Raw genomic sequence first — 25,138 nt, forward strand, 5'->3', positions numbered from 1 at the left:
ACCATTACTGATACTAGCTTTTTAACTCCAGATTTATTTAATTAAGTGAATTTAAATTCCCCCAGCTGCCAGTGTGGGATTCGAACTCACATCCCCAGATCATTGGCCCAGGCCTACTGGATTACTAGTCCAGTACCATAACCATTATGCTGCCGTACCCGTGGTAGTCGCTCCAGACAGACGCAGAGTCATTGTTGGGTTGCTCTTGTGCGCCTCCCAGTGGCCGCTTGTGGGGAGTTGATACAGGGCAGTTCTGATGGCTGGAGTAAGAGGAGACAGTGGTACTCTCACAGGAACAAGCCCAACCCCCCAACCATGTAAGTGTTTGATTGCTCTCGGCCCACGCTCACCATATCCGTCCCTTTCTCTAAAAAAAAAATCGCCTCGCGTTGTCTTGCGAGCATTCCTTTGCCACAGTGGCCGTCCTCTCCAACTAAATGTGACCTACTTCTACCCGAACAGATGGAACTAATTGATGAAGAAAGACAAGGAAGGATCGTCCAAGTCCTTGTTCCATTTCCCCCCACAACAAAAACACCAATGAGTCAGAAGTGGAGAGTCCATTGACTGGTCTTGACAAGACAGTTGCACTCAGCTTCCGTCTTTGAATTCATTGACGGGCTGCTCTTCATTTTGTATTATGGGTACAATTTATGGCCTTCTGGCTGCTGTGGCCTGAGCAAGCCTGGTATTGGTGCTGGTGTTGGTGTTGGTGCTGGTGTTGGTGTTAATGGTGATGGTATTGATGGTGATGATGTTGACGCCCGTGTTGGTTTACAAACCCTTGGACTCCTCAGGTTTCAATGGTGCTGTGACAGGTAATTTGATCGGTGAAAGATCCGGAGGAAGAAGTGATTTACTGTTGGGTTTTGGGGGACCTGGAGTTGGTGTAACCTTTCTCTCACATCTCATGTTCTCGAACATCTCGCATCTCGGAGTTTGCAAAACTCATTCTCGGGATGTGGGGGTCACTGGCAAGGCTGGCTTTCTGTGGTTGCCTTTGTATAACCGAGTGTCTCGCTCGGCCACTTCAGAGGGCAGTCAAGAGCCAAATACTTTGGTGTGGGACTGGAATCACATATAGGCCCAGACCGGGTAAGGACGACAGGTTATCTTCCCTAAACAAAATATCAGTGAACCAGTTGGTTATTCACGACAAGCCAATCATGGTCACTTTAACTGAGACTAGATTTATATTTCCAGATTTTTTTTTTCCAATTCAAATTCTCAAACTACCCTAGTAGGATTTGAACTCATGTTCCTGGATTATGCGTCCAGTAAAATAACCATGTTCATAACCATCATGTCCACATCAGTCCGTAGTCTGATCATTTTGGTGCTGATTTGCCTGGTATTTTGGTGCTTATTTGGGTGATCTAATCAAGGTGTTTAAGATGATAAAGAGGTTCGATAGTAGATACAGAGAAACTGTTTCCTCTGGTCGGGGAGTCCAGAACTCACATAGAGTCATACAGCACAGAGGGAGGCCATTCGGCCCATCGTGCCTGAGCCAGCTCTGTGAAAGCTCTCCAATCAGTCCCACTCACCTGCTCTTTCCCCACTGCCCTGAAAATTTCTCCCCTTCAACTATTTATCCAATTCTCTTTTGAAAGTTACTGTTGAATCTGCCCCCACCGCCCTTTCAGGCAGCGCGTTCCCGATCGTCATGACTCACTGCGTAAAAAAAGTGTCTCCTCATCTTCCCTTCTGGTTGTTTTGCGACTTACCTTAAATCTGTGTCTTCTGGTTACGGACTCTCCTGCCAGCGGAAACGGTTTCTCCTTATTTACTCAATCAAAACCCCTCATGGTCACATACTGTGATTTATTGTTTCAATACAATGGAAACATTTACCTCCATGGTCCTCAAAATGTTAAATCACTATTGGGATTGGGATGGAGAGGGGGAGGGGGAGGGGTGGGGATTGGGGAGAGAGAAGGGTGGGGATTGGGGAGGGAGAAGGGTGGGGATTAGGATAGGGAGGGGTGGGGATGGGGAGGGGATTGGGTGGGGGAGGGGATTGGGAGAGGGAGGGGGAGGGGTAGGGATTGGGGAGTGGGAGGGCCGGGGATTAGGGAGGGGGAGGGGTGGGGGAGGGGGAGGGGATTATGATGGGGAGGGGATTGGGAGAGGGAGGGGGACGGGTAGGGATTGGGGAGGGGGATGGCCGGGGATTGGGGAGGGGTGGGGGAGGGGGAGGAGATTATGATGGGGAGGGGATTGGGAGAGGGAGGGGGAGGGGTAGGGATTGGGGAGGGGTAGGGATTGGGATGGGAAGGGGGAGGGGTAGTGATTGGGATTGGGAGGGGTGGGGATTGGGATTGGGATGGGGAGGGGTGGGGATTGGGATTGGAAGGGGGAGGGGTAGGGATTGGGGAGGGGTGGGGATTGGGATCGGGAGGGGGAGGGGTAGGGATTGGGGAGGGGAAGGGGTGGGGATTGGGATCGGGAGGGGGAGGGCCGGGGATTGGGGAGGGGGAGGGCCGGGGATTGGGATTGGGAGGGTTGGGGATTGGGATCGGGAGGGTTGGGGATTGGGATCGGGAGGGTTGGGGATTGGGATCGGGAGGGTTGGGGATTGGGATTGGGAGGGGTGGGGATTAGGACGGAGAGGGGCGGTTGGGTTTCTGCCTAAGTTCTAACACAAAGTCATGTTTTCCTCTGCACCTCTCTGTGTTCCCTGTGTTGCTCTCGGACAGTTGATGACGGCCTGGGGTACCTCCCGACCTTCGGACCCTGCTTCGTGAACCTGTATGGCAGCCCGCGAGAGTTTACCGGATTCCCTGACCCTTACGTAGACATGAACCTCGGAAAGGTACGGAGCGCGGAGTCTCTCCACGTATCCATCCGCCGCTTGCCCCGCAAGCAGCCCATCAGTGGAAAGTAATCCTCCAAGTGGTTGATTGCAATGGAAAGTCAATGAGCAATGCTGTATTTTAACACTGAGAAGCTGTGGTGTGCAATGTATTTGCTTCATGGGTTCTTTGCTTAAGAATTCATAGCGACACATTGCTATTAAGAACTAGTTGGTTTATTAACAAAGGTTTAACAATCACAGTACACATTACCAGTTCTTCCACTAGGGTCACAACTGCAAATCTCATTGTGGATGGCCTAAACCCAACTGGCTGGGGTTTTATTGAGTCTTGTGAACATCACGTGACTGGCTAAGCCACGCCCATTGCAACAGCTCTACAACTATTTGTGTTGTACCTGTAATCAAATTTAATTCAAGTGCCCCCTTAATAAAGGGGCACCAACAGCTCTACAAACCTGTGGGCATACTCACAGATGCGTACATTACAAGGTGAAGGTTCAAAAGCCGAAGTGCAGGACAGCACGAAGTTTGCCAAAAGTAAGGAAAGAACTTGCATTAATTGAGCAGTTTATCGCATTCCCCGAAGAACATAAGAAATAGGAGCAGTTAGGACACGGGCTGCCGAGTTTACGTAGGGTCCAAGGTGGAGTGCGATCATCAACTAATGACTAGTGGCCAGGTGGTCGATCGCCCCCTGTACATAGTGTTGAGGTAGTTGGGAGTTGGATATCTTCAGTTTAAGGCATCTGCTGGTTCCGTTCCAGCATTCCCTGTTCTCTCCCCCGCCCCTCCCCTCCCGGATACTAAGACGTCACACATCTGCAGCTTAATCCCTATTCTTTTGGAGAGGAAGCGCGATGAATCATTTATTTGTTTGGTGTTCAAATTTCTGTACATCACGCTCCGGGATTCAGCTTCACCTCAAGCCCCGAGATCATCCTCAGGAAGTTCCTTCAAGTTGAAACTTGCCACAAGGATTAGATGGGCATATCGATTCCAAGCTAAACACTGGTCGCATTCCTGCCAACGGATCACTGTAAATAATAACAACTTGTATTTATAGAGTGCTGTTAACGCAGTAAAACCTTCCAGGATGCTTCACAGGAGCATTACCGAACAAAGATTTGACACCGAGCCGCATAAAAAGAAAGACATAAGAATATAAGAACTAGGAGCAGGAGTAGGCCATTTGGCCCCTCGAGCCTGCTCCGCCATTCAATAAGATCATGGCTGATCTGATCATGGACTCAGCTCCACTTCCCCGCCCGCTCCCCATAACCCTTTACTCCCTTACCGCTCAAAAATCTGTCTATCTCCGCCTTAAATATATTCAATGACCCAGCCTCCACAGCTCTCTGGGGCAGAGAGTTCCACAGATGTACAACCCTCAGAGAGAAGAACTTCCACCTCATCTCAGTTTTAAATGGGCGGCCCCTTATTCTGAGACTATGCCCCCTAGTTGTATATTCCCCCAGGAGGGCAATGCTGTTCACTGCGAGCTAGAGTGAGGTGTGGACGCAGTAGGCTGACTTCACCCTTGAGCTGAGTGGTTTGTGTGCTTGTCCTGTTCACAGGGTGAGTCGATGGCCTATCGAGGCCGGATCCTGCTGGAATTGGGCACCAAGCTGGTGGACCGGGCCGAGCAGAAGATCGAGGAAATCCCGTCGGACGATCTCCTGAGACTCGAGGTAATTTACTGCAGGTTTGCATTTAAAACCATCACATGTCACGGAAACATCTCCGATACAAAGATACTTTCTGAAGTGCAGTCATAAGAACATAAGAAATAGGAGCAGGAGTAGGCTGTACGACCTACGGCCGTATACGACCCCTCGAGCCTGCTCCACCATTTAATACGATCATGGCTGATCCAATAATGGATTCAGTTCCATTTCCCTGCCCTGCTCCCCATAACCCTTTATTCCCTTATCAGTTAAGAAACTGTCTATCTCTGTCTTAGATGTATTCAATGTCCCGGGTTCCACAGCTCTCTGAGGCAGCGAATTCCACAGATTTACAACCCTCTGAGAAAAGAAATTTCTCCTCATCTCAGTTTTAAATGGGCGGCCCCTTATTCTAAGATTATGCCCTCTAGTTCTAGTTTCCCCCATCAGTGGAAACATCCTCTCTGCATCCACCTTGTCAAGCTCCCTCAAAATCTTAGACGTTTTGATAAGATCACCTCTCATTCTTCTGAATTCCAATGAGTAGAGGCCCAACCTCCTCAACCTTTCCTCATTAGTCAACCGCCTCATCCCCAGAATCAACCTAGTGAACCTTCTCTGAACTGCCTCTAAAGCAAGTATATCCTTTTGTAAATATTGAAACCAAAACTGCACGCAGTATTCCAGGTGTGGCCTCACCTGTATAACGGTAGCAAGACTTCCCTGCCTTTATACTCCATCCACTTTGCAATATACTCAGCGTGGTGATGTGTGTAAGATGCATGGCCAGTTAACTTGGGGTTTTTTGTTATGTTGGTTGAGTGATAAACATTGGCCCCAGGACACCGGGGATAACTCCCCTGCTCTTCGAAACGTAGAAATTTGCAGCACAGAAGGAGGCCATTTCGGCCCATCGTGTCCACGCCGGCCGACAAAGAGCCGCACGGCCCTCGGTCAGCAGCCCTGAAGGTTGCATATAAACCTATGAACAATGAACAATGGCGGAAAGGTAAAGAGCATCCGGCCCAACCAGTCCACCCCACACAACTGCGACACCCCTTATACCGAAACATTCTACACTCCACCCCAACCGGAGCCATGTGATCTCCTGGGAGAGGCAAAAAACAGATAAAAACACTTCTTCAAAATAGCAGCATGGGATCTTAGAATGTCCACTTGAGAGAGTAGACGGGGCTTCGGTTTAATGTCTCATCCGAAAGACAGCCCCTCTGACCGTGGAGCGTTTCCTCACCACTGCACGAGGAGCATCAGCCTAGATTTTCGTGTTCAAGTCTTTCGCATGGGACCTGAACCCACCCTTCTGACCTAGAAGTGAGTGTTCTACCCACTAAGCTACAGCTGACACTGTATATAGAGGAGACTCACAAGGGAATAATGTGATATAGAGGAGACACTCTTTGGGGGAAACAATGGGGTATGGAGCAGACTCAGGGACTTTCCATGTGAGCTATCTGTGCACATCACAACCAAGTCCAGCATTTATTTCCCATGTCAGCCGAGATTCACCTGCTCAAGTCTCTGGAGTGGGACTTGAACCCGCCACCTACTGACTCTGAGGCAAGAATTCATTTGTATTATTATCTACCAGGTTACTGACCATTATCCGGTTAGAGCAGGGTACCAGGTTACTGACAATTATCCGGTTAGAGCAGGGTACCAGGTTACTGACCATTATCCGGTTAGAGCAGGGTACCAGGTTACTGACCATTATCCGGTTAGAGCAGGGTACCAGGTTACTGACCATTATCCGGTTAGAGCAGGGTACCAGGTGACTGACCATTATCCGGTTAGAGCAGGGTACCAGGTTACTGACCATTATCCGGTTAGAGCAGGGTACCAGGTTACTGACCATTATCCGGTTAGAGCAGGGTACCAGGTTACTGACCATTAACATAGAAACATAGAAAGTAGGTGCAGGAGTAGGCCATTCGGCCCTTTGAGCCTGCACCACCATTCAATGAGTTCATGGCTGAACATTCAACTTCAGTACCCCATTCCTGCTTTCTCTCCATACGCCTTGATCCCTTTAGCCAAAAGGGCCACATCTAACTCCCTGTTGAATATATCTAATGAACTTGCATCAATAACTATCTGTGGTAGAGAATGCCACAGGTTCAAAATTCTCTGAGTGAAGAAGTTTCTCCTCATCTCAGTCCTATATGGCTTACCCCTTACCCCTGTGACCCCTGGTTCTGGACTTCCCCAACATCGGGAACATTCTTCCTGCATCCAACCTGTCCAATCCCGTCAGAATTTTATATGTTTCTGTGAGATCCCCTCTCATTCTTCTAAATTCCATTGAATAAAAGCTTAGTCGATCCAGTCTTTCATCATATGTCAGTCCTGCCATCCCAGGAATCAGTCTGGTGAACCTTCGCTGCACTCCCTCAATAGCAAGAATGTCCTTCCTCAGATTAGGAGAGCAAAACTGCACACAATATTCAAGGTGAGGCCTCACTAAAGCCCTGTACAACTGCAGTAAGACCTCCCTGCTCCTATACTCAAATCCCCTAGCTATGAAGGCCAGCATACCATTTGCCTTCTTCACCGCCTGCTGCATCTTTATGGCAACTTTCAATGACTGATGTACCATGACACTCAGGTCTCGTTGCACCTCCCCTTTTACTAATCTGTCACCATTCAGATAATATTCTGTCTTCCTTTTGTTGCCACCAAACCTGGGTTCGAGCAGGGTACCATGTTACTGATCATTACTGGGTTAGAGCAGGGTACCATGTTACTGATCATTACTGGGTTACAGCAGGGTACCAGCTTACTGATCATTACTGGGTTAGAGCAGAGTACCAGGTTACTGATCATTACCGGGTTAGATAAGGGCACAAGGTTACTGACCATTACCCGGTTAGAGCAGGGTAACAGGTTACTGACCATTACCCGGTTAGAGCAGGGTACCAGGTTACTCAAAATTACTGGGTAAGAGCAGGGTACGAGGTTACTGACCATTACCCGGTTAGAGCAGGGTACTAGGTTACTGAACATTACCCGGTTAGAGCAGGGTACCAGGTTACTCAACATTACTGGGTTAGAGCAGGGTACCAGGTTACTGAACATTACCGGGTAGAGCAGGGTACCAGGTTACTGAACATTACCCGGTTAGAGCAGGGTATCAGGTTACTGACCATTACTGGGTTAGAGCAGGGTACCAGGTTACTGATCATTACCGGGTAAGATAAGGGTACCAGATTACTGACCATTACCCAGTTAGAGCAGCGTACCAGGTTACTGATCATTACTGGGTTAGAGCAGGGTACCAGGTTACTGACCATTACCGGGTTACAGCAGGATACCAGGTTACTGACCATTACCCGGTTAGAGCAGGGTACCAGGTTACTGAACATTACCCGGTTAGAGCAGGATACCAGGTTACTGACCATTACTGGGTTAGTGCAGGGTACCAGGTTACTGACCATTATCCGGTTAGAGCAGGGTACCAGGTTACGGACCATTACTGGGTTAGAGCAGGGTACCAGGTTACTGATCATTACCCGGTTAGAGCAGAGTATCAGGTTACTGACCATCACCCATTTAGAGCAGGGTACAAGGTTACTGATCATTACGGGGATAGAGCAGAGTACCAGGTTACTGACCATTACCTGGTTAGAGCAGAGTACCAGGTTACTGATCATTACCCGGTTAGAGCAGGGTACCAGGTTACTCAACATTACTGGGTTAGAGCAGGGTACCAGGTTACTGAACATTACCGGGTAGAGCAGGGTACCAGGTTACTGAACATTACCCGGTTAGAGCAGGGTATCAGGTTACTGACCATTACTGGGTTAGAGCAGGGTACCAGGTTACTGATCATTACCGGGTAAGATAAGGGTACCAGATTACTGACCATTACCCAGTTAGAGCAGCGTACCAGGTTACTGATCATTACTGGGTTAGAGCAGGGTACCAGGTTACTGACCATTACCGGGTTACAGCAGGATACCAGGTTACTGACCATTACCCGGTTAGAGCAGGGTACCAGGTTACTGAACATTACCCGGTTAGAGCAGGATACCAGGTTACTGACCATTACTGGGTTAGTGCAGGGTACCAGGTTACTGACCATTATCCGGTTAGAGCAGGGTACCAGGTTACGGACCATTACTGGGTTAGAGCAGGGTACCAGGTTACTGATCATTACCCGGTTAGAGCAGAGTATCAGGTTACTGACCATCACCCATTTAGAGCAGGGTACAAGGTTACTGATCATTACGGGGATAGAGCAGAGTACCAGGTTACTGACCATTACCTGGTTAGAGCAGAGTACCAGGTTACTGATCATTACTGGGTTAGAGCAGGGTACCTGGTTACTGACCATTACTGGGTTAGAGCAGGGTACCAGATTACTGACCATTACCCGGTTAGAGCAGCGTACCAGGTTACTGACCATTACCCGGTTAGAGCAGGGTACCAGGTTACTGACCATTACCCGGTTAGAGCAGCGTACCAGGTTACTGACCATTACTGAGTTAGAGCAGGGTACCAGGTTACTTACCATTACCCGGTTAGAGCAGGGTACCAGGTTACTGATCATTACTGGGTTACAGCAGGGTGCCAGCTTACTGACCATTACTGGGTTAGTGCAGGGTACCAGGTTACTGACCATTATCCGGTTAGAGCAGGGTACCAGGTTACGGACCATTACTGGGTTAGAGCAGGGTACCAGGTTACTGATCATTACCCGGTTAGAGCAGAGTATCAGGTTACTGACCATCACCCATTTAGAGCAGGGTACAAGGTTACTGATCATTACGGGGATAGAGCAGAGTACCAGGTTACTGACCATTACCTGGTTAGAGCAGAGTACCAGGTTACTGATCATTACTGGGTTAGAGCAGGGTACCTGGTTACTGACCATTACTGGGTTAGAGCAGGGTACCAGATTACTGACCATTACCCGGTTAGAGCAGCGTACCAGGTTACTGACCATTACCCGGTTAGAGCAGGGTACCAGGTTACTGACCATTACCCGGTTAGAGCAGCGTACCAGGTTACTGACCATTACTGAGTTAGAGCAGGGTACCAGGTTACTTACCATTACCCGGTTAGAGCAGGGTACCAGGTTACTGATCATTACTGGGTTACAGCAGGGTGCCAGCTTACTGACCATTACTGGGTTAGAGCAGGGGTACCATATTACTCATCATTACTAGGTTAGAGCAGGGTACCAGGTTACTCATCATTATTAGGTTAGAACAGGGTACTACCAGGTTACTGACTATTACCGGTTAGAGCAGGGTACCAGGTTACTGACCATTACTGGGTTAGAGCAGGGTACCAGGTTACTGATCATTACTGGGTTAGAACAGGGTGCCAGGTTACTGACCATTACCGGGTTAGAGCACGGTACCAGGTTCCTGACCATTACCCGGTTAGAGCAGGGTACCAGGTTACTGATCATTACTGGGTTAGATAAGGGTACCAGGTTACTGACCATTACCCGGTTAGAGCAGGGTACCAGGTTACTGACCATTACTGGGTTCGAGCAGGGTACCAGGTTACTGATCATTTTTGGGTTAGAGCAGGGTACCAGGTTACTGACCATTACTGGGTTAGAGCAGGGTACCAGGTTACTCATCATTGACATAGAAACATAGCAAATAGGTGCAGGAGTAGGCCATTCGGTCCTTCGAGCCTGCACCGCCATTCAATAAGATCATGCAACTTCAGTACCCCATTCCTGCTTTCTCTCCATACCCCTTGATCCCTTTAAAGGCCACATCCAGTTCCCTTTTGAATATATCTAATGAACTGGCCTCAACAACTTTCTGTGGTAGAGAATTCCAGAGGTTCACAATTCTCTGAGTGAAGAAGTTTCTCCTCTTCTCGGTCCTAAATGGCTTACCCCTTATCCTTAGACAGTGACCCCTGGTTCTGGACTTCCCCAACATTGGGAACATTCTTCCTGTATCTAACCTGTCTAATCCCGTCAGAATTTTAATGTTTCTATGAGATCCCCTCTCATTCTTCTAAATTCCATTGAATATAAGCCTAGTTGATCCAGTCTTTCTTCATATGTCAGTCCTGCCATCCGGCGAATCAGTCTGGTGAACCTTCCCTGCACTCCCACAATAGCAAAAACGTCCTTCCTCAGATTAGGAGACCAAAACTGTACTCAATATTCAAGGTGTGGTCTCACCAAGGCCCTGTACAACTATAGTAAGACCTTCCTGTTCCTATACTCAATTCCCCTCGCTATGAAGGCCAGCATGTCATTTGCTTTCTTTACTGCCTGCTGTACCTGCATGCCAACCTTCAATGACTGATGTACCATGACAAAGGGTGTTAAAAAAGCAAGCCTGAAGGCTTTGTGTCTTAATGCAAGGAGTATCCGCAATAAGGTGGATGAATTAACTGTGCAAATAGATGTTAACAAATATGATGTGATTGGGATTACGGAGACGTGGCTCCAGGATGATCAGGGCTGGGAACTCAACATCCAGGGGTATTCAATATTCAGGAAGGATAGAATAAAAGGAAAAGGAGGTGGGGTAGCATTGCTGGTTAAAGAGGAGATTAATGCAACAGTTAGGAAAGACATTAGCTTGGATGATGTGGAATCTATATGGGTAGAGCTGCAGAACACTAAAGGGCAAAAAACGTTAGTGGGAGTTGTGTACAGACCTCCAAACAGTAGTAGTGATGTTGGGGAGGGCATCAAACAGGAAATTAGAAGTGCATGCAATAAAGGTGCAGCAGTTATAATGGGTGACTTTAATATGCACATAGATTGGGCTAGCCAAACTGGAAGCAATACGGTGGAGGAGGATTTCCTGGAGTGCATAAGGGATGGTTTTCTAGACCAATATGTCGAGGAACCAACTAGGGGGGAGGCCATCTTAGACTGGGTGTTGTGTAATGAGAGAGGATTAATTAACAATCTCATTGTGCGAGGCCCCTTGGGGAAGAGTGACCATAATATGGTGGAATTCTACATTAGGATGGAGAATGAAACAGTTAATTCAGAGACCATGGTCCAAAACTTAAAGAAGGGTAACTTTGAAGGTATGAGGTGTGAATTGGCTAAGATAGATTGGCGAATGATACTTAAGGGGTTGACTGTGGATGGGCAATGGCAGACATTTAGAGACCGTATGGATGAATTACAACAATTGTACATTCCTGTCTGGCGTAAAAATAAAAAAGGGAAGGTGGCTCAACCATGGCTATCTAGGGAAATCAGGGATAGTATTAAAGCCAAGGAAGTGGCATACAAATTGGCCAGAAATAGCAGCGAACCTGGGGACTGGGAGAAATTTAGAACTCAGCAGAGGAGGACAAAGGGTTTGATTAGGGTAGGGAAAATGGAGTACGAGAAGAAGCTTGCAGGGAATATTAAGGCGGATTGGAAAGGTTTCTATAGGTATGTAAAGAGAAAAAGGTAAGTAAAGACAAACGTAGGTCCCCTGCAGTCAGAATCAGGGGAAGTCATAACGGGGAACAAAGAAATGGCAGACCAATTGAACAAGTACTTTGGTTCAGTATTCACTAAGGAGGACACAAGCAACCTTCCGGATATAAAAAGGGTCAGAGGGTCTAGTAAGGAGGAGGAACTGAGGGAAATCTTTATTAGTCGGGAAATTGTGTTGGGGAAATTGATGGGATTGAAGGCCGATAAATCCCCAGGGCCTGATGGACTGCATCCCAGAGTACTTAAGGAAGTGGCCTTGGAAATAGCGGATGCATTGACAGTCATTTTCCAACATTCCATTGACTCTGGATCAGTTCCTATGGAGTGGAGGGTAGCCAATGTAACCCCACTTTTTAAAAAAGGAGGGAGAGAGAAAGCAGGGAATTATAGACTGGTCAGCCTGACCTCAGTAGTGGGTAAAATGATGGAATCAATTATTAAGGATGTCATAGCAGCGCATTTGGAAAATGGTGACATGATAGGTCCAAGTCAGCATGGATTTGTCAAAGGGAGATCATGCTTGACAAATCTTCTGGAATTTTTTGAGGATTTTTCCAGTAAAGTGGACAAAGGAGAACCAGTTGATGTGGTATATTTGGACTTTCAGAAGGCTTTCGACAAGGTCCCACACAAGAGATTAATGTGCAAAGTTAAAGCACATGGGATTGGGGGTAGTGTGCTGACGTGGATTGAGAACTGGTTGTCAGACAGGAAGCAAAGAGTAGGAGTAAATGGGTACTTTTCAGAATGGCAGGCAGTGACTAGTGGGGTACCGCAAGGTTCTGTGCTAGGGCCCCAGCTGTTTACATTGTACATTAATAATTTAGACGAGGGGATTAAATGTAGTATCTCCAAATTTGCGGATGACACTAAGTTGGGTGGCAGTGTGAGCTGCGAGGAGGATGCTATGAGGCTGCAGAGTGACTTGGATAGGTTAGGTGAGTGGGCAAATGCATGGCAGATGAAGTATAATGTGGATAAATGTGAGGTTATCCACTTTGGTGGTAAAAACAGAGAGACAGACTATTATCTGAATGGTGACAGATTAGGAAAAGGGGAGGTGCAACGAGACCTGGGTGTCATGGTACATCAGTCATTGAAGGTTGGCATGCAGGTACAGCAGGCGGTTAAGAAAGCAAATGGCATGTTGGCCTTCATAGCGAGGGGATTTGAGTACAGGGGCAGGGAGGTGTTGCTACAGTTGTACAGGGCCTTGGTGAGGCCATACCTGGAGTATTGTGTACAGTTTTGGTCTCCTAACTTGAGGAAGGACATTCTTGCTATTGAGGGAGTGCAGCGAAGATTCACCAGACTGATTCCCGGGATGGTGGGACTGACCTATCAAGAGAGACTGGATCAACTGGGCTTGTATTCACTGGAGTTCAGAAGAGTGAGAGGGGACCTCATAGAAACGTTTAAACTTCTGACGGGTTTGGACAGGTTGGATGCAGGAAGAATGTTCCCAATGTTGGGGAAGTCCAGAACCAGGGGTCACAGTCTAAGGATAAGGGGTAAGCCATTTAGGACCGTGATGAGGAGAAACTTCTTCACCCAGAGAGTGGTGAACCTGTGGAATTCTCTACCACAGAAAGTTGTTGAGGCCAATTCACTAAATATATTCAAAAGGGAGTTAGATGAAGGCCTTACTACTCGGGGGATCAGGGGGTATGGCGTGAAAACAGGAAGGGGGCTACTGAAGTTTCATGTTCAGCCATGATCTCATTGAATGGTGGTGCAGGCTCAAAGGGCTGAATGGCCTGCTCCTGCACCTATTTTCTATGTTTCTATGTTTCTATGACACCCAGGTCTCGTTGCACCTCCTCTTTTACTACCATTCAGATAATAATCTACCTTCCTGTTTTTGCCACCAAACCTGGGTTAGAGCAGAGTACCAGGTTGCTGATCATTACCAGGTTACCCGGCACTGGGCTGTGACCATGTGATCTATGGAGGGATAATCGCTGGAGAAATACCAACAACGATGTCTCCGCAAGATCCTGCAAATCCCCTGGGAGGACAGACGCACCAACATTACCGTCCTCGACCAGGCCAACATCCCCAGCATTGAAGCACTGACCACACTTGATCAATTCCATTGGACAGAAAACGAGACTCCCAAAGCAAGCGCTCTACTCGGAACTCCTACACGGCATGCGAGCCCCAGGTGGGCAGAGGAAACGTTACAGGGACACCCTCAAAGCCTCCCTGATAAAGTGCAACATCCCCACCGACACCTGGGAATCCCTGGCCAAAGACCGCCCTAAGTGGAGGAAGAGCATCCGGGAGGGCGCTGAGCACCTCGAGTCTCGTCGCCGAGAGCATGCAGAAATCAAGCGCAGGCAGCGGAAGGAGCGTGCGGCAAACCAGTCCCACCCACCCTTTCCTTCAACCACTGTCTGTCCCACCTGTGACAGAGACTGTAATTCCCATATTGGACTGTTCAGCCACCTGAGAACTCACTTTTGGAGTGGATGCAAGACTTCCTTGATTCCAAGGGACTGCCTATGATGATGATGATGTGTGGAAGAATAAGCACTCCCCCCGGTGGCCTTCACCCCATACTGCAGGATTTACATTTTCTTCAAAACCTTTTGACAGAAAGCCTTCCTGGGGATATTCGGGTCTTGCAGCCCGGCAGCCCGCTCCCTGTTGATCCAGGAATGGCCCCGTTTGCTGCCCATAGAGTCGGCAGCTCGGCCCACCCCTGTAATGGAAGGGGGAGGGCCCTGTTTATGCAGCAGTCACACCACCTCTCTGATCCCTCTCGCCCCGCTCCCACACGGCTCCCACACTGCTCGCGCCCCGCTCTCGCCCCCTCCCACACCGCTCCCTCCCCGCTCTCTCCCCGCTCTCGCCCCGCTCCCACACCGCTCCCTCCCCGCTCTCGCCCCGCTCTCGCCCCGCTCCCACACGGCTCCCACACTGCTCGCGCCCCGCTCTCGCCCCCTCCCACACGGCTCCCACACTGCTCGCGCCCCGCTCTCGCCCCGCTCTCGCCCCGCTCTCTCCCCGCTCTCGCCCCGCTCCCACACCGCTCCCACACCGCTCCCTCCCCGCTCTCGCCCCGCTCTCTCCCCGCTCTCGCCCCGCTCCCACACCGCTCCCTCCCCGCTCTCGCCCCGCTCCCTCCCCGCTCTTGCCCCCTCCCACACCACTCCCTCCCCGCTCCCTCCCCGCTCTCGCCCCGCTCCCACACCGCTCTCGCCCCGCTCTCGCCCCGCTCCCACATCGCTCTCGCCCCGCTCTCGCCCTGCTCTCGCCCCGCTCCCTCCCCACTCTCGCCCCGCTCCCCACTCTCGCCCCGCTCCCTCCCCACTCTCGCCCCGCTCTCGCCCCCTCCCACACGGCTCCCACACCGCTCCCTCCCCGCTCTCGGCCCGCTCTCGCCCCGCTCTCGCCCTCTCCCACACGGCTCCCACACCGCTCCCTCCCCGCTCCCTCCCCGCTCTCGCCCCGCTCTCGCCCCACTCCCGCCCCACTCTCGCCCCACTCCCGCCCCACCCGCGCCCCGCTCCCTCCCCGCTCTCGCCCCACTCTCGCCCCACTCTCGCCCCATTCTTGCCCCGCACCCTCCCCGCTCTCGCCCCACTCTCGCCCCGCTCTCGCCCCACTCTCGCCCCGCTCCCTCCCCACTCTCACCCCACTCTCGCCCCGCTCCCTCCCCGCTCTCGCCCCACTCTCGCCCCACTCTCGCCCCACTCTCGCCCCGCACCCTCCCCGCTCTCGCCCCACTCTCGCCCCGCTCTCGCCCCACTCTCGCCCCGCTCCCTCCCCGCTCTCGCCCCACTCTCGCCCCGCTCTCGCCCCACTCTCGCCCCGCTCTCGCCCCGCTCCCTCCCCGCTCTCACCCCGCTCCCTCCCCGCTCCCGCCCCACTCTCGCCCCGCTCCCTCCCCGCTCCCGCCCCACTCTCACACCGCTCCCGCCCCACTCCCGCCCCACCCGCGCCCCGCTCCCTCCCCACTCTCGCCCCGCTCTCGCCCCACTCTCGCCCCGCTGCCTCCCCGCTCTCGCCCCACTCTCGCCCCACTCTCGCCCCGCTCCCTCCCCGCTCCCACCCCGCTCTCGCACCGCTCCCGCCCCACTCTCGCACCGCTCCCTCCCCACTCTCGCCCCGCTCTCGCCCCACTCCCGCCCCGCTCCCTCCCCGCTCTCGCCCCACTCCCGCCCCGCTCCCTCCCCACTCTCGCCCCACTCTCGCCCCGGTCTCGCCCCGCTCTCGCCCCGCTCTCTCCCCGCTCTCGCCCCGCTCTCGCCCCACTCCCGCCCCACTCCCTCCCCACTCTCGCCCCGCTCTCGCCCCACTCCCGCTCCGCTCCCGCCCCACTCCCGCCCCGCTCCCTCCCCGCTCTCGCCCCGCTCTCGCCCCGCTCTCACACCGCTCCCGCCCCACTCTCGCCCCACTCCCGCCCTACTCCCGCCCCGCTCCCTCCCCGCTCTCGCCCCACTCTCGCCCCACTCTCGCCCCGCTCCCTCCCCGCTCTCGCCCCGCTCTCGCCCCACTCTCGCCCCACTCTCGCCCCGCTCCCTCCCCGCTCCCGCCCCGCTCACGCCCCGCTCCCGCCCCGCTCTCGCACCGCTCCCGCCCCGCTCTCGCCCCGCTCCCTCCCCGCTCTCGCCCCACTCTCACACCGCTCCCGCCCCCTCTCGCCCCACTCCCTCCCCGCTCTCACCCCGCTCCCTCCCCGCTCCCGCCCCACTCTCACACCGCTCCCGCCCCACTCTCGCCCCGCTCCCTCCCCGCTCCCGCCCCACTCTCGCCCCGCTCCCGCCCCACTCTCGCCCCGCTCCCACACCGCTCCCTCCCCGCTCTCGCCCCCTCCCACACGGCTCCCACACCGCTCCCTCCCCGCTCTCGCCCCCTCCCACACGGCTCCCACACGGCTCCCACACGGCTCCCACACCGCTCCCTCCCCGCTCTCGGCCCGCTCTCGCCCCGCTCTCGCCCCCTCCCACACGGCTCCCACACCGCTCCCTCCCCGCTCTCGCCCCCTCCCACACGGCTCCCACACGGCTCCCACACGGCTCCCACACCGCTCCCTCCCCGCTCTCGGCCCGCTCTCGCCCCGCTCTCGCCCCCTCCCACACGGCTCCCACACGGCTCCCTCCCCGCTCTCGCCCTGCTCTCGCCCCCTCCCACACCGCTCCCTCCCCGCTCTCGCCCCGCTCTCGCCGTGCTCTCGCCCCGCTCCCACACCGCTCCCTCCCCGCTCTCGGCCCGCTCTCGCCCCGCTCTCGCCCTGCTCTCGCCCCCTCCCACACCGCTCCCTCCCCGCTCTCGCCCCGCTCTCGCCGTGCTCTCGCCCCCTCCCACACCGCTCCCTCCCCGCTCTCGCCCCACTCTCGCCCCGCTCTCGCCCTGCTCTCGCCCCCTCCCACACCGCTCCCACACCGCTCTCGCCCCGCTCTCGCCCCCTCCCACACCGCTCCCTCCCCACTCTCGCCCCGCTCTCTCCCCGCTCTCGCCCCACTCCCTCCCCACTCTCGCCCCGCTCCCTCCCCACTCTCACCCCACTCCCACACCTCTCTCGCCCTGCTCTCGCCCCGCTCCCTCCCTTCTCTCGCCCCGCTCCCCACTCTCGCCCCACTCCCTCCCCACTCTCGCCCCGCTCTCGCCCCCTCCCACACGGCTCCCACACCGCTCCCTCCCCGCTCTCGCCCCGCTCCCGCCCCGCTCTCTCCCCGCTCTCGCCCCGCTCCCGCCCCACTCTCACCCCACTCTCGCCCCGCTCCCTCCCCGCTCTCGCCCCACTCCCGCCCCGCTCTCGCCCCGCTCTCGCCCCGCTCTTGCCCCACTCACGCCCCGCTCTCACACCGCTCCAGCTTCACTCCGGCCCTACTCCCGCCCCGCTCCCGCCCCACTCTCGCCCCACTCCCGCCCCACTCTCGCCCCGCTCCCTCCCCGCTCTCGCCCCGCTCTCGCCCCGCTCTCACACCGCTCCCGCCCCACTCTCGCCCCACTCCCGCCCAACTCCCGCCCCGCTCCCTCCCCGCTCTCGCCCCACTCTCGCCCCACTCTCGCCCCGCTCCCTCCCCGCTCTCGCCCCACTCTCGCCCCGCTCTCGCCCCGCTCTCGCCCCGCTCTCACACCGCTCCCGCCCCACTCTCGCCCCACTCCCGCCCAACTCCCGCCCCGCTCCCTCCCCGCTCTCGCCCCACTCTCGCCCCGCTCTCGCCCCGCTCTCGCCCCGCTCTCGCCCCGCTCTCGCCGTGCTCTCGCCCCCTCCCACACCGCTCCCTCCCCGCTCTCGCCCCACTCCCGCCCCGCTCTCGCCCCGCTCTCGCCCCACTCCCGCCCCACTCTCGCCCCACTCCCGCCCCACCCGCGCCCCGCTCCCTCCCCGCTCTCGCCCCACTCTCGCCCCACTCTCGCCCCACTCTCGCCCCGCACCCTCCCCGCTCTCGCCCCACTCTCGCCCCGCTCTCGCCCCACTCTCGCCCCGCTCTCGCCCCACTCTCGCCCCGCTCCCTCCCCGCTCTCACCCCGCTCCCTCCCCGCTCCCGCCCCACTCTCGCCCCGCTCCCTCCCCGCTCCCGCCCCACTCTCACACCGCTCTCGCCCCACTCTCGCCCCACTCTCGCCCCGCACCCTCCCCGCTCTCGCCCCACTCTCACACTGCTCCCGCCCCACTCTCGCCCCACTCCCGCCCCACCCGCGCCCCGCTCCCTCCCCACTCTCGCCCCGCTCTCGCCCCACTCTCGCCCCGCTCCCTCCCCGCTCTCGCCCCACTCTCGCCCCACTCTCGCCCCGCTCCCTCCCCGCTCCCACCCCGCTCTCGCACCGCTCCCGCCCCACTCTCGCCCCGCTCCCTCCCCGCTCTCGCCCCACTCTCGCCCCACTCTCGCCCCGCTCCCTCACCGCTCCCGCCCCGCTCCCACCCCGCTCCCGCCCCGCTCTCGCCCCGCTCCCTCCCCGCTCCCGCCCCGCTCCCTCCCCGCTCCCTCCCCGCTCCCTCCCCGCTCCCTCCCCGCTCCCGCCCCGCTCCCTCCCCGCTCTCGCACCGCTCCCGCCCCGCTCTTGCCCCGCTCCCTCCCCGCTCTCACCCCGCTCCCTCCCCGCTCCCGCCCCCTCTCGCCCCGCTCCCGCCCCACTCTCGCCCCGCTCCCTCCCCGCTCCCACCCCGCTCTCGCACCGCTCCCGCCCCACTCTCGCACCGCTCCCTCCCCACTCTCGCCCCGCTCTCGCCCCACTCCCGCCCCGCTCCCTCCCCGCTCTCGCCCCACTCCCGCCCCGCTCCCTCCCCACTCTCGCCCCACTCTCGCCCCGGTCTCGCCCCGCTCCCGCCCCGCTCTCTCCCCGCTCTCGCCCCGCTCTCGCCCCACTCCCGCCCCACTCCCTCCCCACTCACGCCCGCTCTCGCCCCACTCCCGCCCCGCTCCCGCCCCACTCCCGCCCCGCTCCCTCCCCGCTCTCGCCCCGCTCTCGCCCCGCTCTCACACCCGCTCCCGCCCCACTCTCGCCCCACTCCCGCCCTACTCCCGCCCCGCTCCCTCCCCGCTCTCGCCCCACTCTCGCCCCACTCTCGCCCCGCTCCCTCCCCGCTCTCGCCCCACTCTCGCCCCACTCTCGCCCCGCTCTCGCCCCGCTCCCTCCCCGCTCCCTCCCCGCTCCCGCCCCGCTCCCGCCCCGCTCCCGCCCCGCTCTCGCACCGCTCCCGCCCCGCTCTCGCTCCGCTCCCTCCCCGCTCTCACCCCGCTCCCTCCCCGCTCCCGCCCCCTCTCGCCCCGCTCCCTCCCCGCTCCCGCCCCGCTCTCACACCGCTCCCGCCCTACTCCCGCCCCGCTCCCGCCCCACTCTCGCCCCACTCCCGCCCCACTCTCGCCCCGCTCCCTCCCCGCTCTCGCCCCGCTCTCGCCCCGCTCTCACACCGCTCCCGCCCCACTCTCGCCCCACTCCCGCCCTACTCCCGCCCCCGCTCCCTCCCCGCTCTCGCCCCACTCTCGCCCCACTCTCGCCCCGCTCCCTCCCCGCTCTCGCCCCACTCTCGCCCCGCTCTCGCCCCGCTCTCGCCCCGCTCCCTCCCCGCTCCCTCCCCGCTCTCGCCCCGCTCTCGCCCCGCTCCCGCCCCACTCTCGCCCCACTCCCGCCCCACCGCGCCCCGCTCCCTCCCCGCCTCTCGCCCCACTCTCGCCCCACTCTCGCCCCACTCTCGCCCCGCACCCTCCCCGCTCTCGCCCCACTCTCGCCCCGCTCTCGCCCCACTCTCGCCCCGCTCTCGCCCCACTCTCGCCCCGCTCCCTCCCCGCTCTCACCCGCTCCCTCCCCGCTCTCGCCCCACTCTCGCCCCGCTCCCTCCCCGCTCCCGCCCCACTCTCACACCGCTCTCGCCCCACTCTCGCCCCACTCTCGCCCCGCACCCTCCCCGCTCTCGCCCCACTCTCACACCGCTCCCGCCCCACTCTCGCCCCACTCCCGCCCCACCCCGCGCCCCGCTCCCTCCCCACTCTCGCCCCGCTCTCGCCCCACTCTCGCCCCGCTCCCTCCCCGCTCTCGCCCCACTCTCGCCCCCACTCTCGCCCCGCTCCCTCCCCGCTCCCACCCCGCTCTCGCACCGCTCCCGCCCCACTCTCGCACCGCTCCCTCCCCACTCTCGCCCCACTCTCGCCCCACTCCCGCCCCGCTCCCTCCCCACTCTCGCCCCGCTCTCGCCCCACTCCCGCCCCGCTCCCTCCCCGCTCTCGCCCCACTCCCGCCCCGCTCCCTCCCCACTCTCGCCCCACTCTCGCCCCGGTCTCGCCCCGCTCCCGCCCCGCTCTCTCCCCGCTCTCGCCCCGCTCCCGCCCCACTCCCTCCCCACTCACGCCCCGCTCTCGCCCCACTCCCGCCCCACTCCCGCCCCGCTCCCTCCCCGCTCTCGCCCCGCTCTCGCCCCGCTCTCACACCGCTCCCGCCCCACTCTCGCCCCACTCCCGCCCTACTCCCGCCCCGCTCCCTCCCCGCTCTCGCCCCACTCTCGCCCCACTCTCGCCCCGCTCCCTCCCCGCTCTCGCCCCACTCTCGCCCCACTCTCGCCCCGCTCTCGCCCCGCTCTCGCCCCGCTCCCTCCCCGCTCCCTCCCCGCTCCCGCCCCGCTCCCGCCCCGCTCCCGCCCCACTCTCGCCCCACTCTCGCCCCGCTCCCGCCCCACTCTCGCCCCGCTCTCGCCCCGCTCCCTCCCCGCTCCCTCCCCGCTCTCACCCCGCTCCCTCCCCGCTCCCGCCCCCTCTCGCCCCGCTCCCTCCCCGCTCCCGCCCACTCTCACACCGCTCCCGCCCCACTCTCGCCCCGCTCCCTCCCCGCTCTCGCCCCACTCCCGCCCACTCCCGGCCCACTCTCGCCCCGCTCCCTCCCCGCTCCCACCCCGCTCTCGCCCCGCTCCCGCCCCACTCCCGCCCCGCTCCCTCCCCGCTCTCGCCCCGCTCCCGCCCCACTCCCGCCCGCTCCCTCCCGCTCTCGCCCCGCTCCCGCCCCACTCTTGCCCCAGTCCCTCCCCACTCTCGCCCCGCTCTCGCACCGCTCCCTCCCCACTCTCGCCCCGCTCTCACCCCGCTCTCGCCCCACTCCCGCCCCGCTCCCTCCCCACTCTCGCCCCACTCTCGCCCCGGTCTCGCCCCGCTCCCGCCCCGCTCTCTCCCCGCTCTCGCCCCGCTCCCGCCCCACTCCCTCCCCACTCTCGCCCCGCTCTCGCCCCACTCCCTCCCCACTCCCGCCCCACTCCCGCCCCGCTCTCGCCCCGCTCCCGCCCGCTTCCTTCCCACTCTCGCCCCGCTCTCGCCCCACTCTCGCCCCGCTCCCTCCCCACTCTCGCCCCGCTCTCACCCCGCTCCCGCCCCGCTCCCTCCCCACTCTCGCCCCACTCCCGCCCCGCTCCCTCCCCACTCTCGCCCCGCTCTCGCCCCACTCCCGCCCCGCTCCCTCCCCACTCTCGCCCCACTCTCGCCCCGCTCCCTCTCCACTCTCGCCCCACTCTCGCCCCACTCTCGCCCCACTCTCGCCCCGCTCTCGCCCCACTCTCGCCCCGCTCTCGCCCCGCTCCCGCCCCGCTCCCTCCCCACTCTCGCCCCACTCTCGCCCCGCTCTCGCCCCACTCCCTCCCCACTCTCGCCCCACTCTCGCCCCACTCTCGCCCCACTCCCACCCCGCTCCCTCCCCACTCTCGCCCCACTCCCGCCCCGCTCTCGCCCCGCTCCCTCCCCACTCTCGCCCCGCTCTCGCCCCGCTCTCGCCCCGCTCCCTCCCCGCTCTCGCCCCACTCTCGCCCCGCTCCCGCCCCGCTCTCGCCCCGCTCCCTCCCCACTCTCGCCCCGCTCTCGCCCCGCTCTCGCCCCGCTCTCGCCCCGCTCCCTCCCCGCTCCCTCCCCGCTCCCTCCCCACTCTCGCCCCGCTCTCGCCCCACTCCCTCCCCACTCTCGCCCCGCTCTCGCCCCACTCTCGCCCCGCTCCCGCCCCGCTCTCGCCCCGCTCTCGCCCCACTCCCACCCCGCTCCCTCCCCGCTCCCTACCCGCTCCCTCCCCACTCTCGCCCCGCTCTCGCCCCACTCCCTCCCCACTCTCGCCCCGCTCTCGCCCCACTCTCGCCCCACTCCAACCCCGCTCCCTCCCACTCTCGCCCCACTCTCGCCCCGCTCTCGCCCCACTCTCGCCCCACTCCCGCCCCGCTCTCGCCCCGCTCTCGCCCCGCTCTCGCCCCGCTCCCTCCCCGCTCCCTCCCCGCTCCCTCCCCACTCTCGCCCCGCTCTCGCCCCGCTCCCGCCCCGCTCCCTCCCCACTCTCGCCCCACTCTCGCCCCGCTCTCGCCCCACTCCCTCCCCACTCTCGCCCCACTCTCGCCCCACTCTCGCCCCACTCCCACCCCGCTCCCTCCCCACTCTCGCCCCACTCCCGCCCCGCTCTCGCCCCGCTCCCTCCCCACTCTCGCCCCGCTCTCGCCCCCGCTCTCGCCCCGCTCCCTCCCCGCTCCCTCCCCGCTCTCGCCCCACTCTCGCCCCGCTCCCGCCCCGCTCTCGCCCCGCTCCCTCCCCACTCTCGCCCCGCTCTCGCCCCGCTCTCGCCCCGCTCTCGCCCCGCTCCCTCCCCGCTCCCTCCCCGCTCCCTCCCCACTCTCGCCCCGCTCTCGCCCCACTCCCTCCCCACTCTCGCCCCGCTCTCGCCCCACTCTCGCCCCGCTCCCGCCCCGCTCTCGCCCCGCTCTCGCCCCACTCCCACCCCGCTCCCTCCCCGCTCCCTACCCGCTCCCTCCCCACTCTCGCCCGCTCTCGCCCCACTCCCTCCCCACTCTCGCCCCGCTCTCGCCCCACTCTCGCCCCACTCCAACCCCCGCTCCCTCCCCACTCTCGCCCCACTCTCGCCCCGCTCTCGCCCCACTCTCGCCCCACTCCCGCCCGCTCTCGCCCCGCTCCCTCCCCACTCTCGCCCCGCTCCCTCCCCACTCTCGCCCCGCTCTCGCCCCACTCCCTCCCCACTCTCGCCCCGCTCCCGCCCCACTCCCACCCCGCTCCCTCCCCACTCGCGCCCCACTCCCGCCCCGCTCCCTCCCCGCTCTCGCCCCGCTCTCGCCCCGCTCCCTCCCCACTCTCGCCCCGCTCTCGCCCCACTCCCTCCCCACTCTCGCCCCGCTCCCGCCCCACTCCCACCCCGCTCCCTCCCCACTCGCGCCCCACTCCCGCCCCGGCTCCCTCCCCGCTCTCGCCCCGCTCTCGCCCCGCTCCCTCCCCGCTCTCGCCCCACTCCGACCCCGCTCTCGCCCCGCTCCCGCCCCGCTCTCGCCCCGCTCTCGCCCCACTCTCGCCCCGCTCCCTCCCCGCTCTCGCCCCACTCCCACCCCGCTCTCGCCCCGCTCTCGCCCCGCTCTCGCCCCACTCACGCCCCGCTCTCACACCGCTCCAGCTTCACTCCGGCCCTACTCCCGCCCCGCTCCCGCCCCACTCTCGCCCCACTCCCGCCCCACTCTCGCCCCGCTCCCTCCCCGCTCTCGCCCCGCTCTCGCCCCGCTCTCACACCGCTCCCGCCCCACTCTCGCCCCACTCCCGCCCTACTCCCGCCCCGCTCCCTCCCCACTCTCGCCCCGCTCTCGCCCCGCTCTCGCCCCGCTCTCGCCCCGCTCCCTCCCCGCTCCCTGCCCGCTCCCTCCCCACTCTCGCCCCGCTCTCGCCCCACTCCCTCCCCACTCTCGCCCCGCTCCCGCCCCACTCCCACCCCGCTCCCTCCCCACTCGCGCCCCACTCCCGCCCCGCTCCCTCCCCGCTCTCGCCCCGCTCTCGCCCCGCTCCCTCCCCGCTCTCGCCCCGCTCTCGCCCCACTCTCTCCCCACTCTCGCCCCGCTCTCGCCCCACTCTCGCCCCACTCCAACCCCGCTCCCTCCCCACTCTCGCCCCACTCTCGCCCCGCTCTCGCCCCACTCTCGCCCCACTCCCGCCCCGCTCTCGCCCCGCTCCCTCCCCACTCTCGCCCCGCTCTCGCCCCGCTCTCGCCCCGCTCTCGCCCCGCTCCCTCCCCGCTCCCTGCCCGCTCCCTCCCCACTCTCGCCCCACTCCCTCCCCACTCTCGCCCCGCTCCCGCCCCACTCCCACCCCGCTCCCTCCCCACTCGCGCCCCACTCCCGCCCCGCTCCCTCCCCGCTCTCGCCCCGCTCTCGCCCCGCTCCCTCCCCGCTCTCGCCCCACTCCGACCCCGCTCTCGCCCCGCTCCCGCCCCGCTCTCGCCCCGCTCCCGCCCCGCCCCGCTCTCGCCCCGCTCTCGCCCCCACTCTCGCCCCGCTCCCTCCCCGCTCTCGCCCCACTCCCACCCCGCTCTTGCCCCGCTCCCGCCCCGCTCCCCGCCCCGCTCTCGCCCCCTCCCTCCCCGCTCTCGCCCCACTCCCACCCCGCTCCCGCCCCGCTCTCGCCCCCTCCCTCCCCGCTCTCGCCCCACTCCCACCCCGCTCTCGCCCCGCTCTCGCCCCCTCCCTCCCCGCTCTCGCCCCACTCCCACCCCGCTCTCGCCCCGCTCCGGCCCCGCTCCCTCCCCGCTCTCGCCCCGCTCCCGCCCCGCTCCCGCACCGCTCTCCCCCCGCTCCCTCCCCACTCTCGCACCGCTCTCCCCCCGCTCCCTTCCCGCTCCTCCCCACTCTCGCCCCGCTCTCGCCCCACTCCCTCCCCACTCTCGCCCCGCTCTCGCCCCACTCTCGCCCCGCTCCCGTCCCGCTCCCTCCCCACTCTCGCCCCACTCCCACCCCGCTCCCTCCCCACTCGCGCC

At 60.9% G+C, this 25,138-nt stretch overlaps 1 protein-coding gene across 1 annotated transcript in view; it reads left to right on the forward strand.

The window, feature by feature from the left end:
- The window catches only part of LOC139228386 (dysferlin-like), a 254,499-nt gene that overhangs the window by 212,396 nt on the left and 16,965 nt on the right, over positions 1-25,138 (forward strand). Inside the window, exons 18-19 of the mRNA XM_070859520.1 lie at positions 2,700-2,815; positions 4,393-4,506. Of these exons, the coding sequence (XP_070715621.1) occupies positions 2,700-2,815; positions 4,393-4,506 (230 nt within the window). The remainder of the gene's footprint in view (positions 1-2,699; positions 2,816-4,392; positions 4,507-25,138) is intronic.

The sequence above is a fragment of the Pristiophorus japonicus genome, chromosome 2, assembly GCF_044704955.1.
Source record: "Pristiophorus japonicus isolate sPriJap1 chromosome 2, sPriJap1.hap1, whole genome shotgun sequence".
Lineage (NCBI taxonomy): Eukaryota > Metazoa > Chordata > Chondrichthyes > Pristiophoridae > Pristiophorus > Pristiophorus japonicus.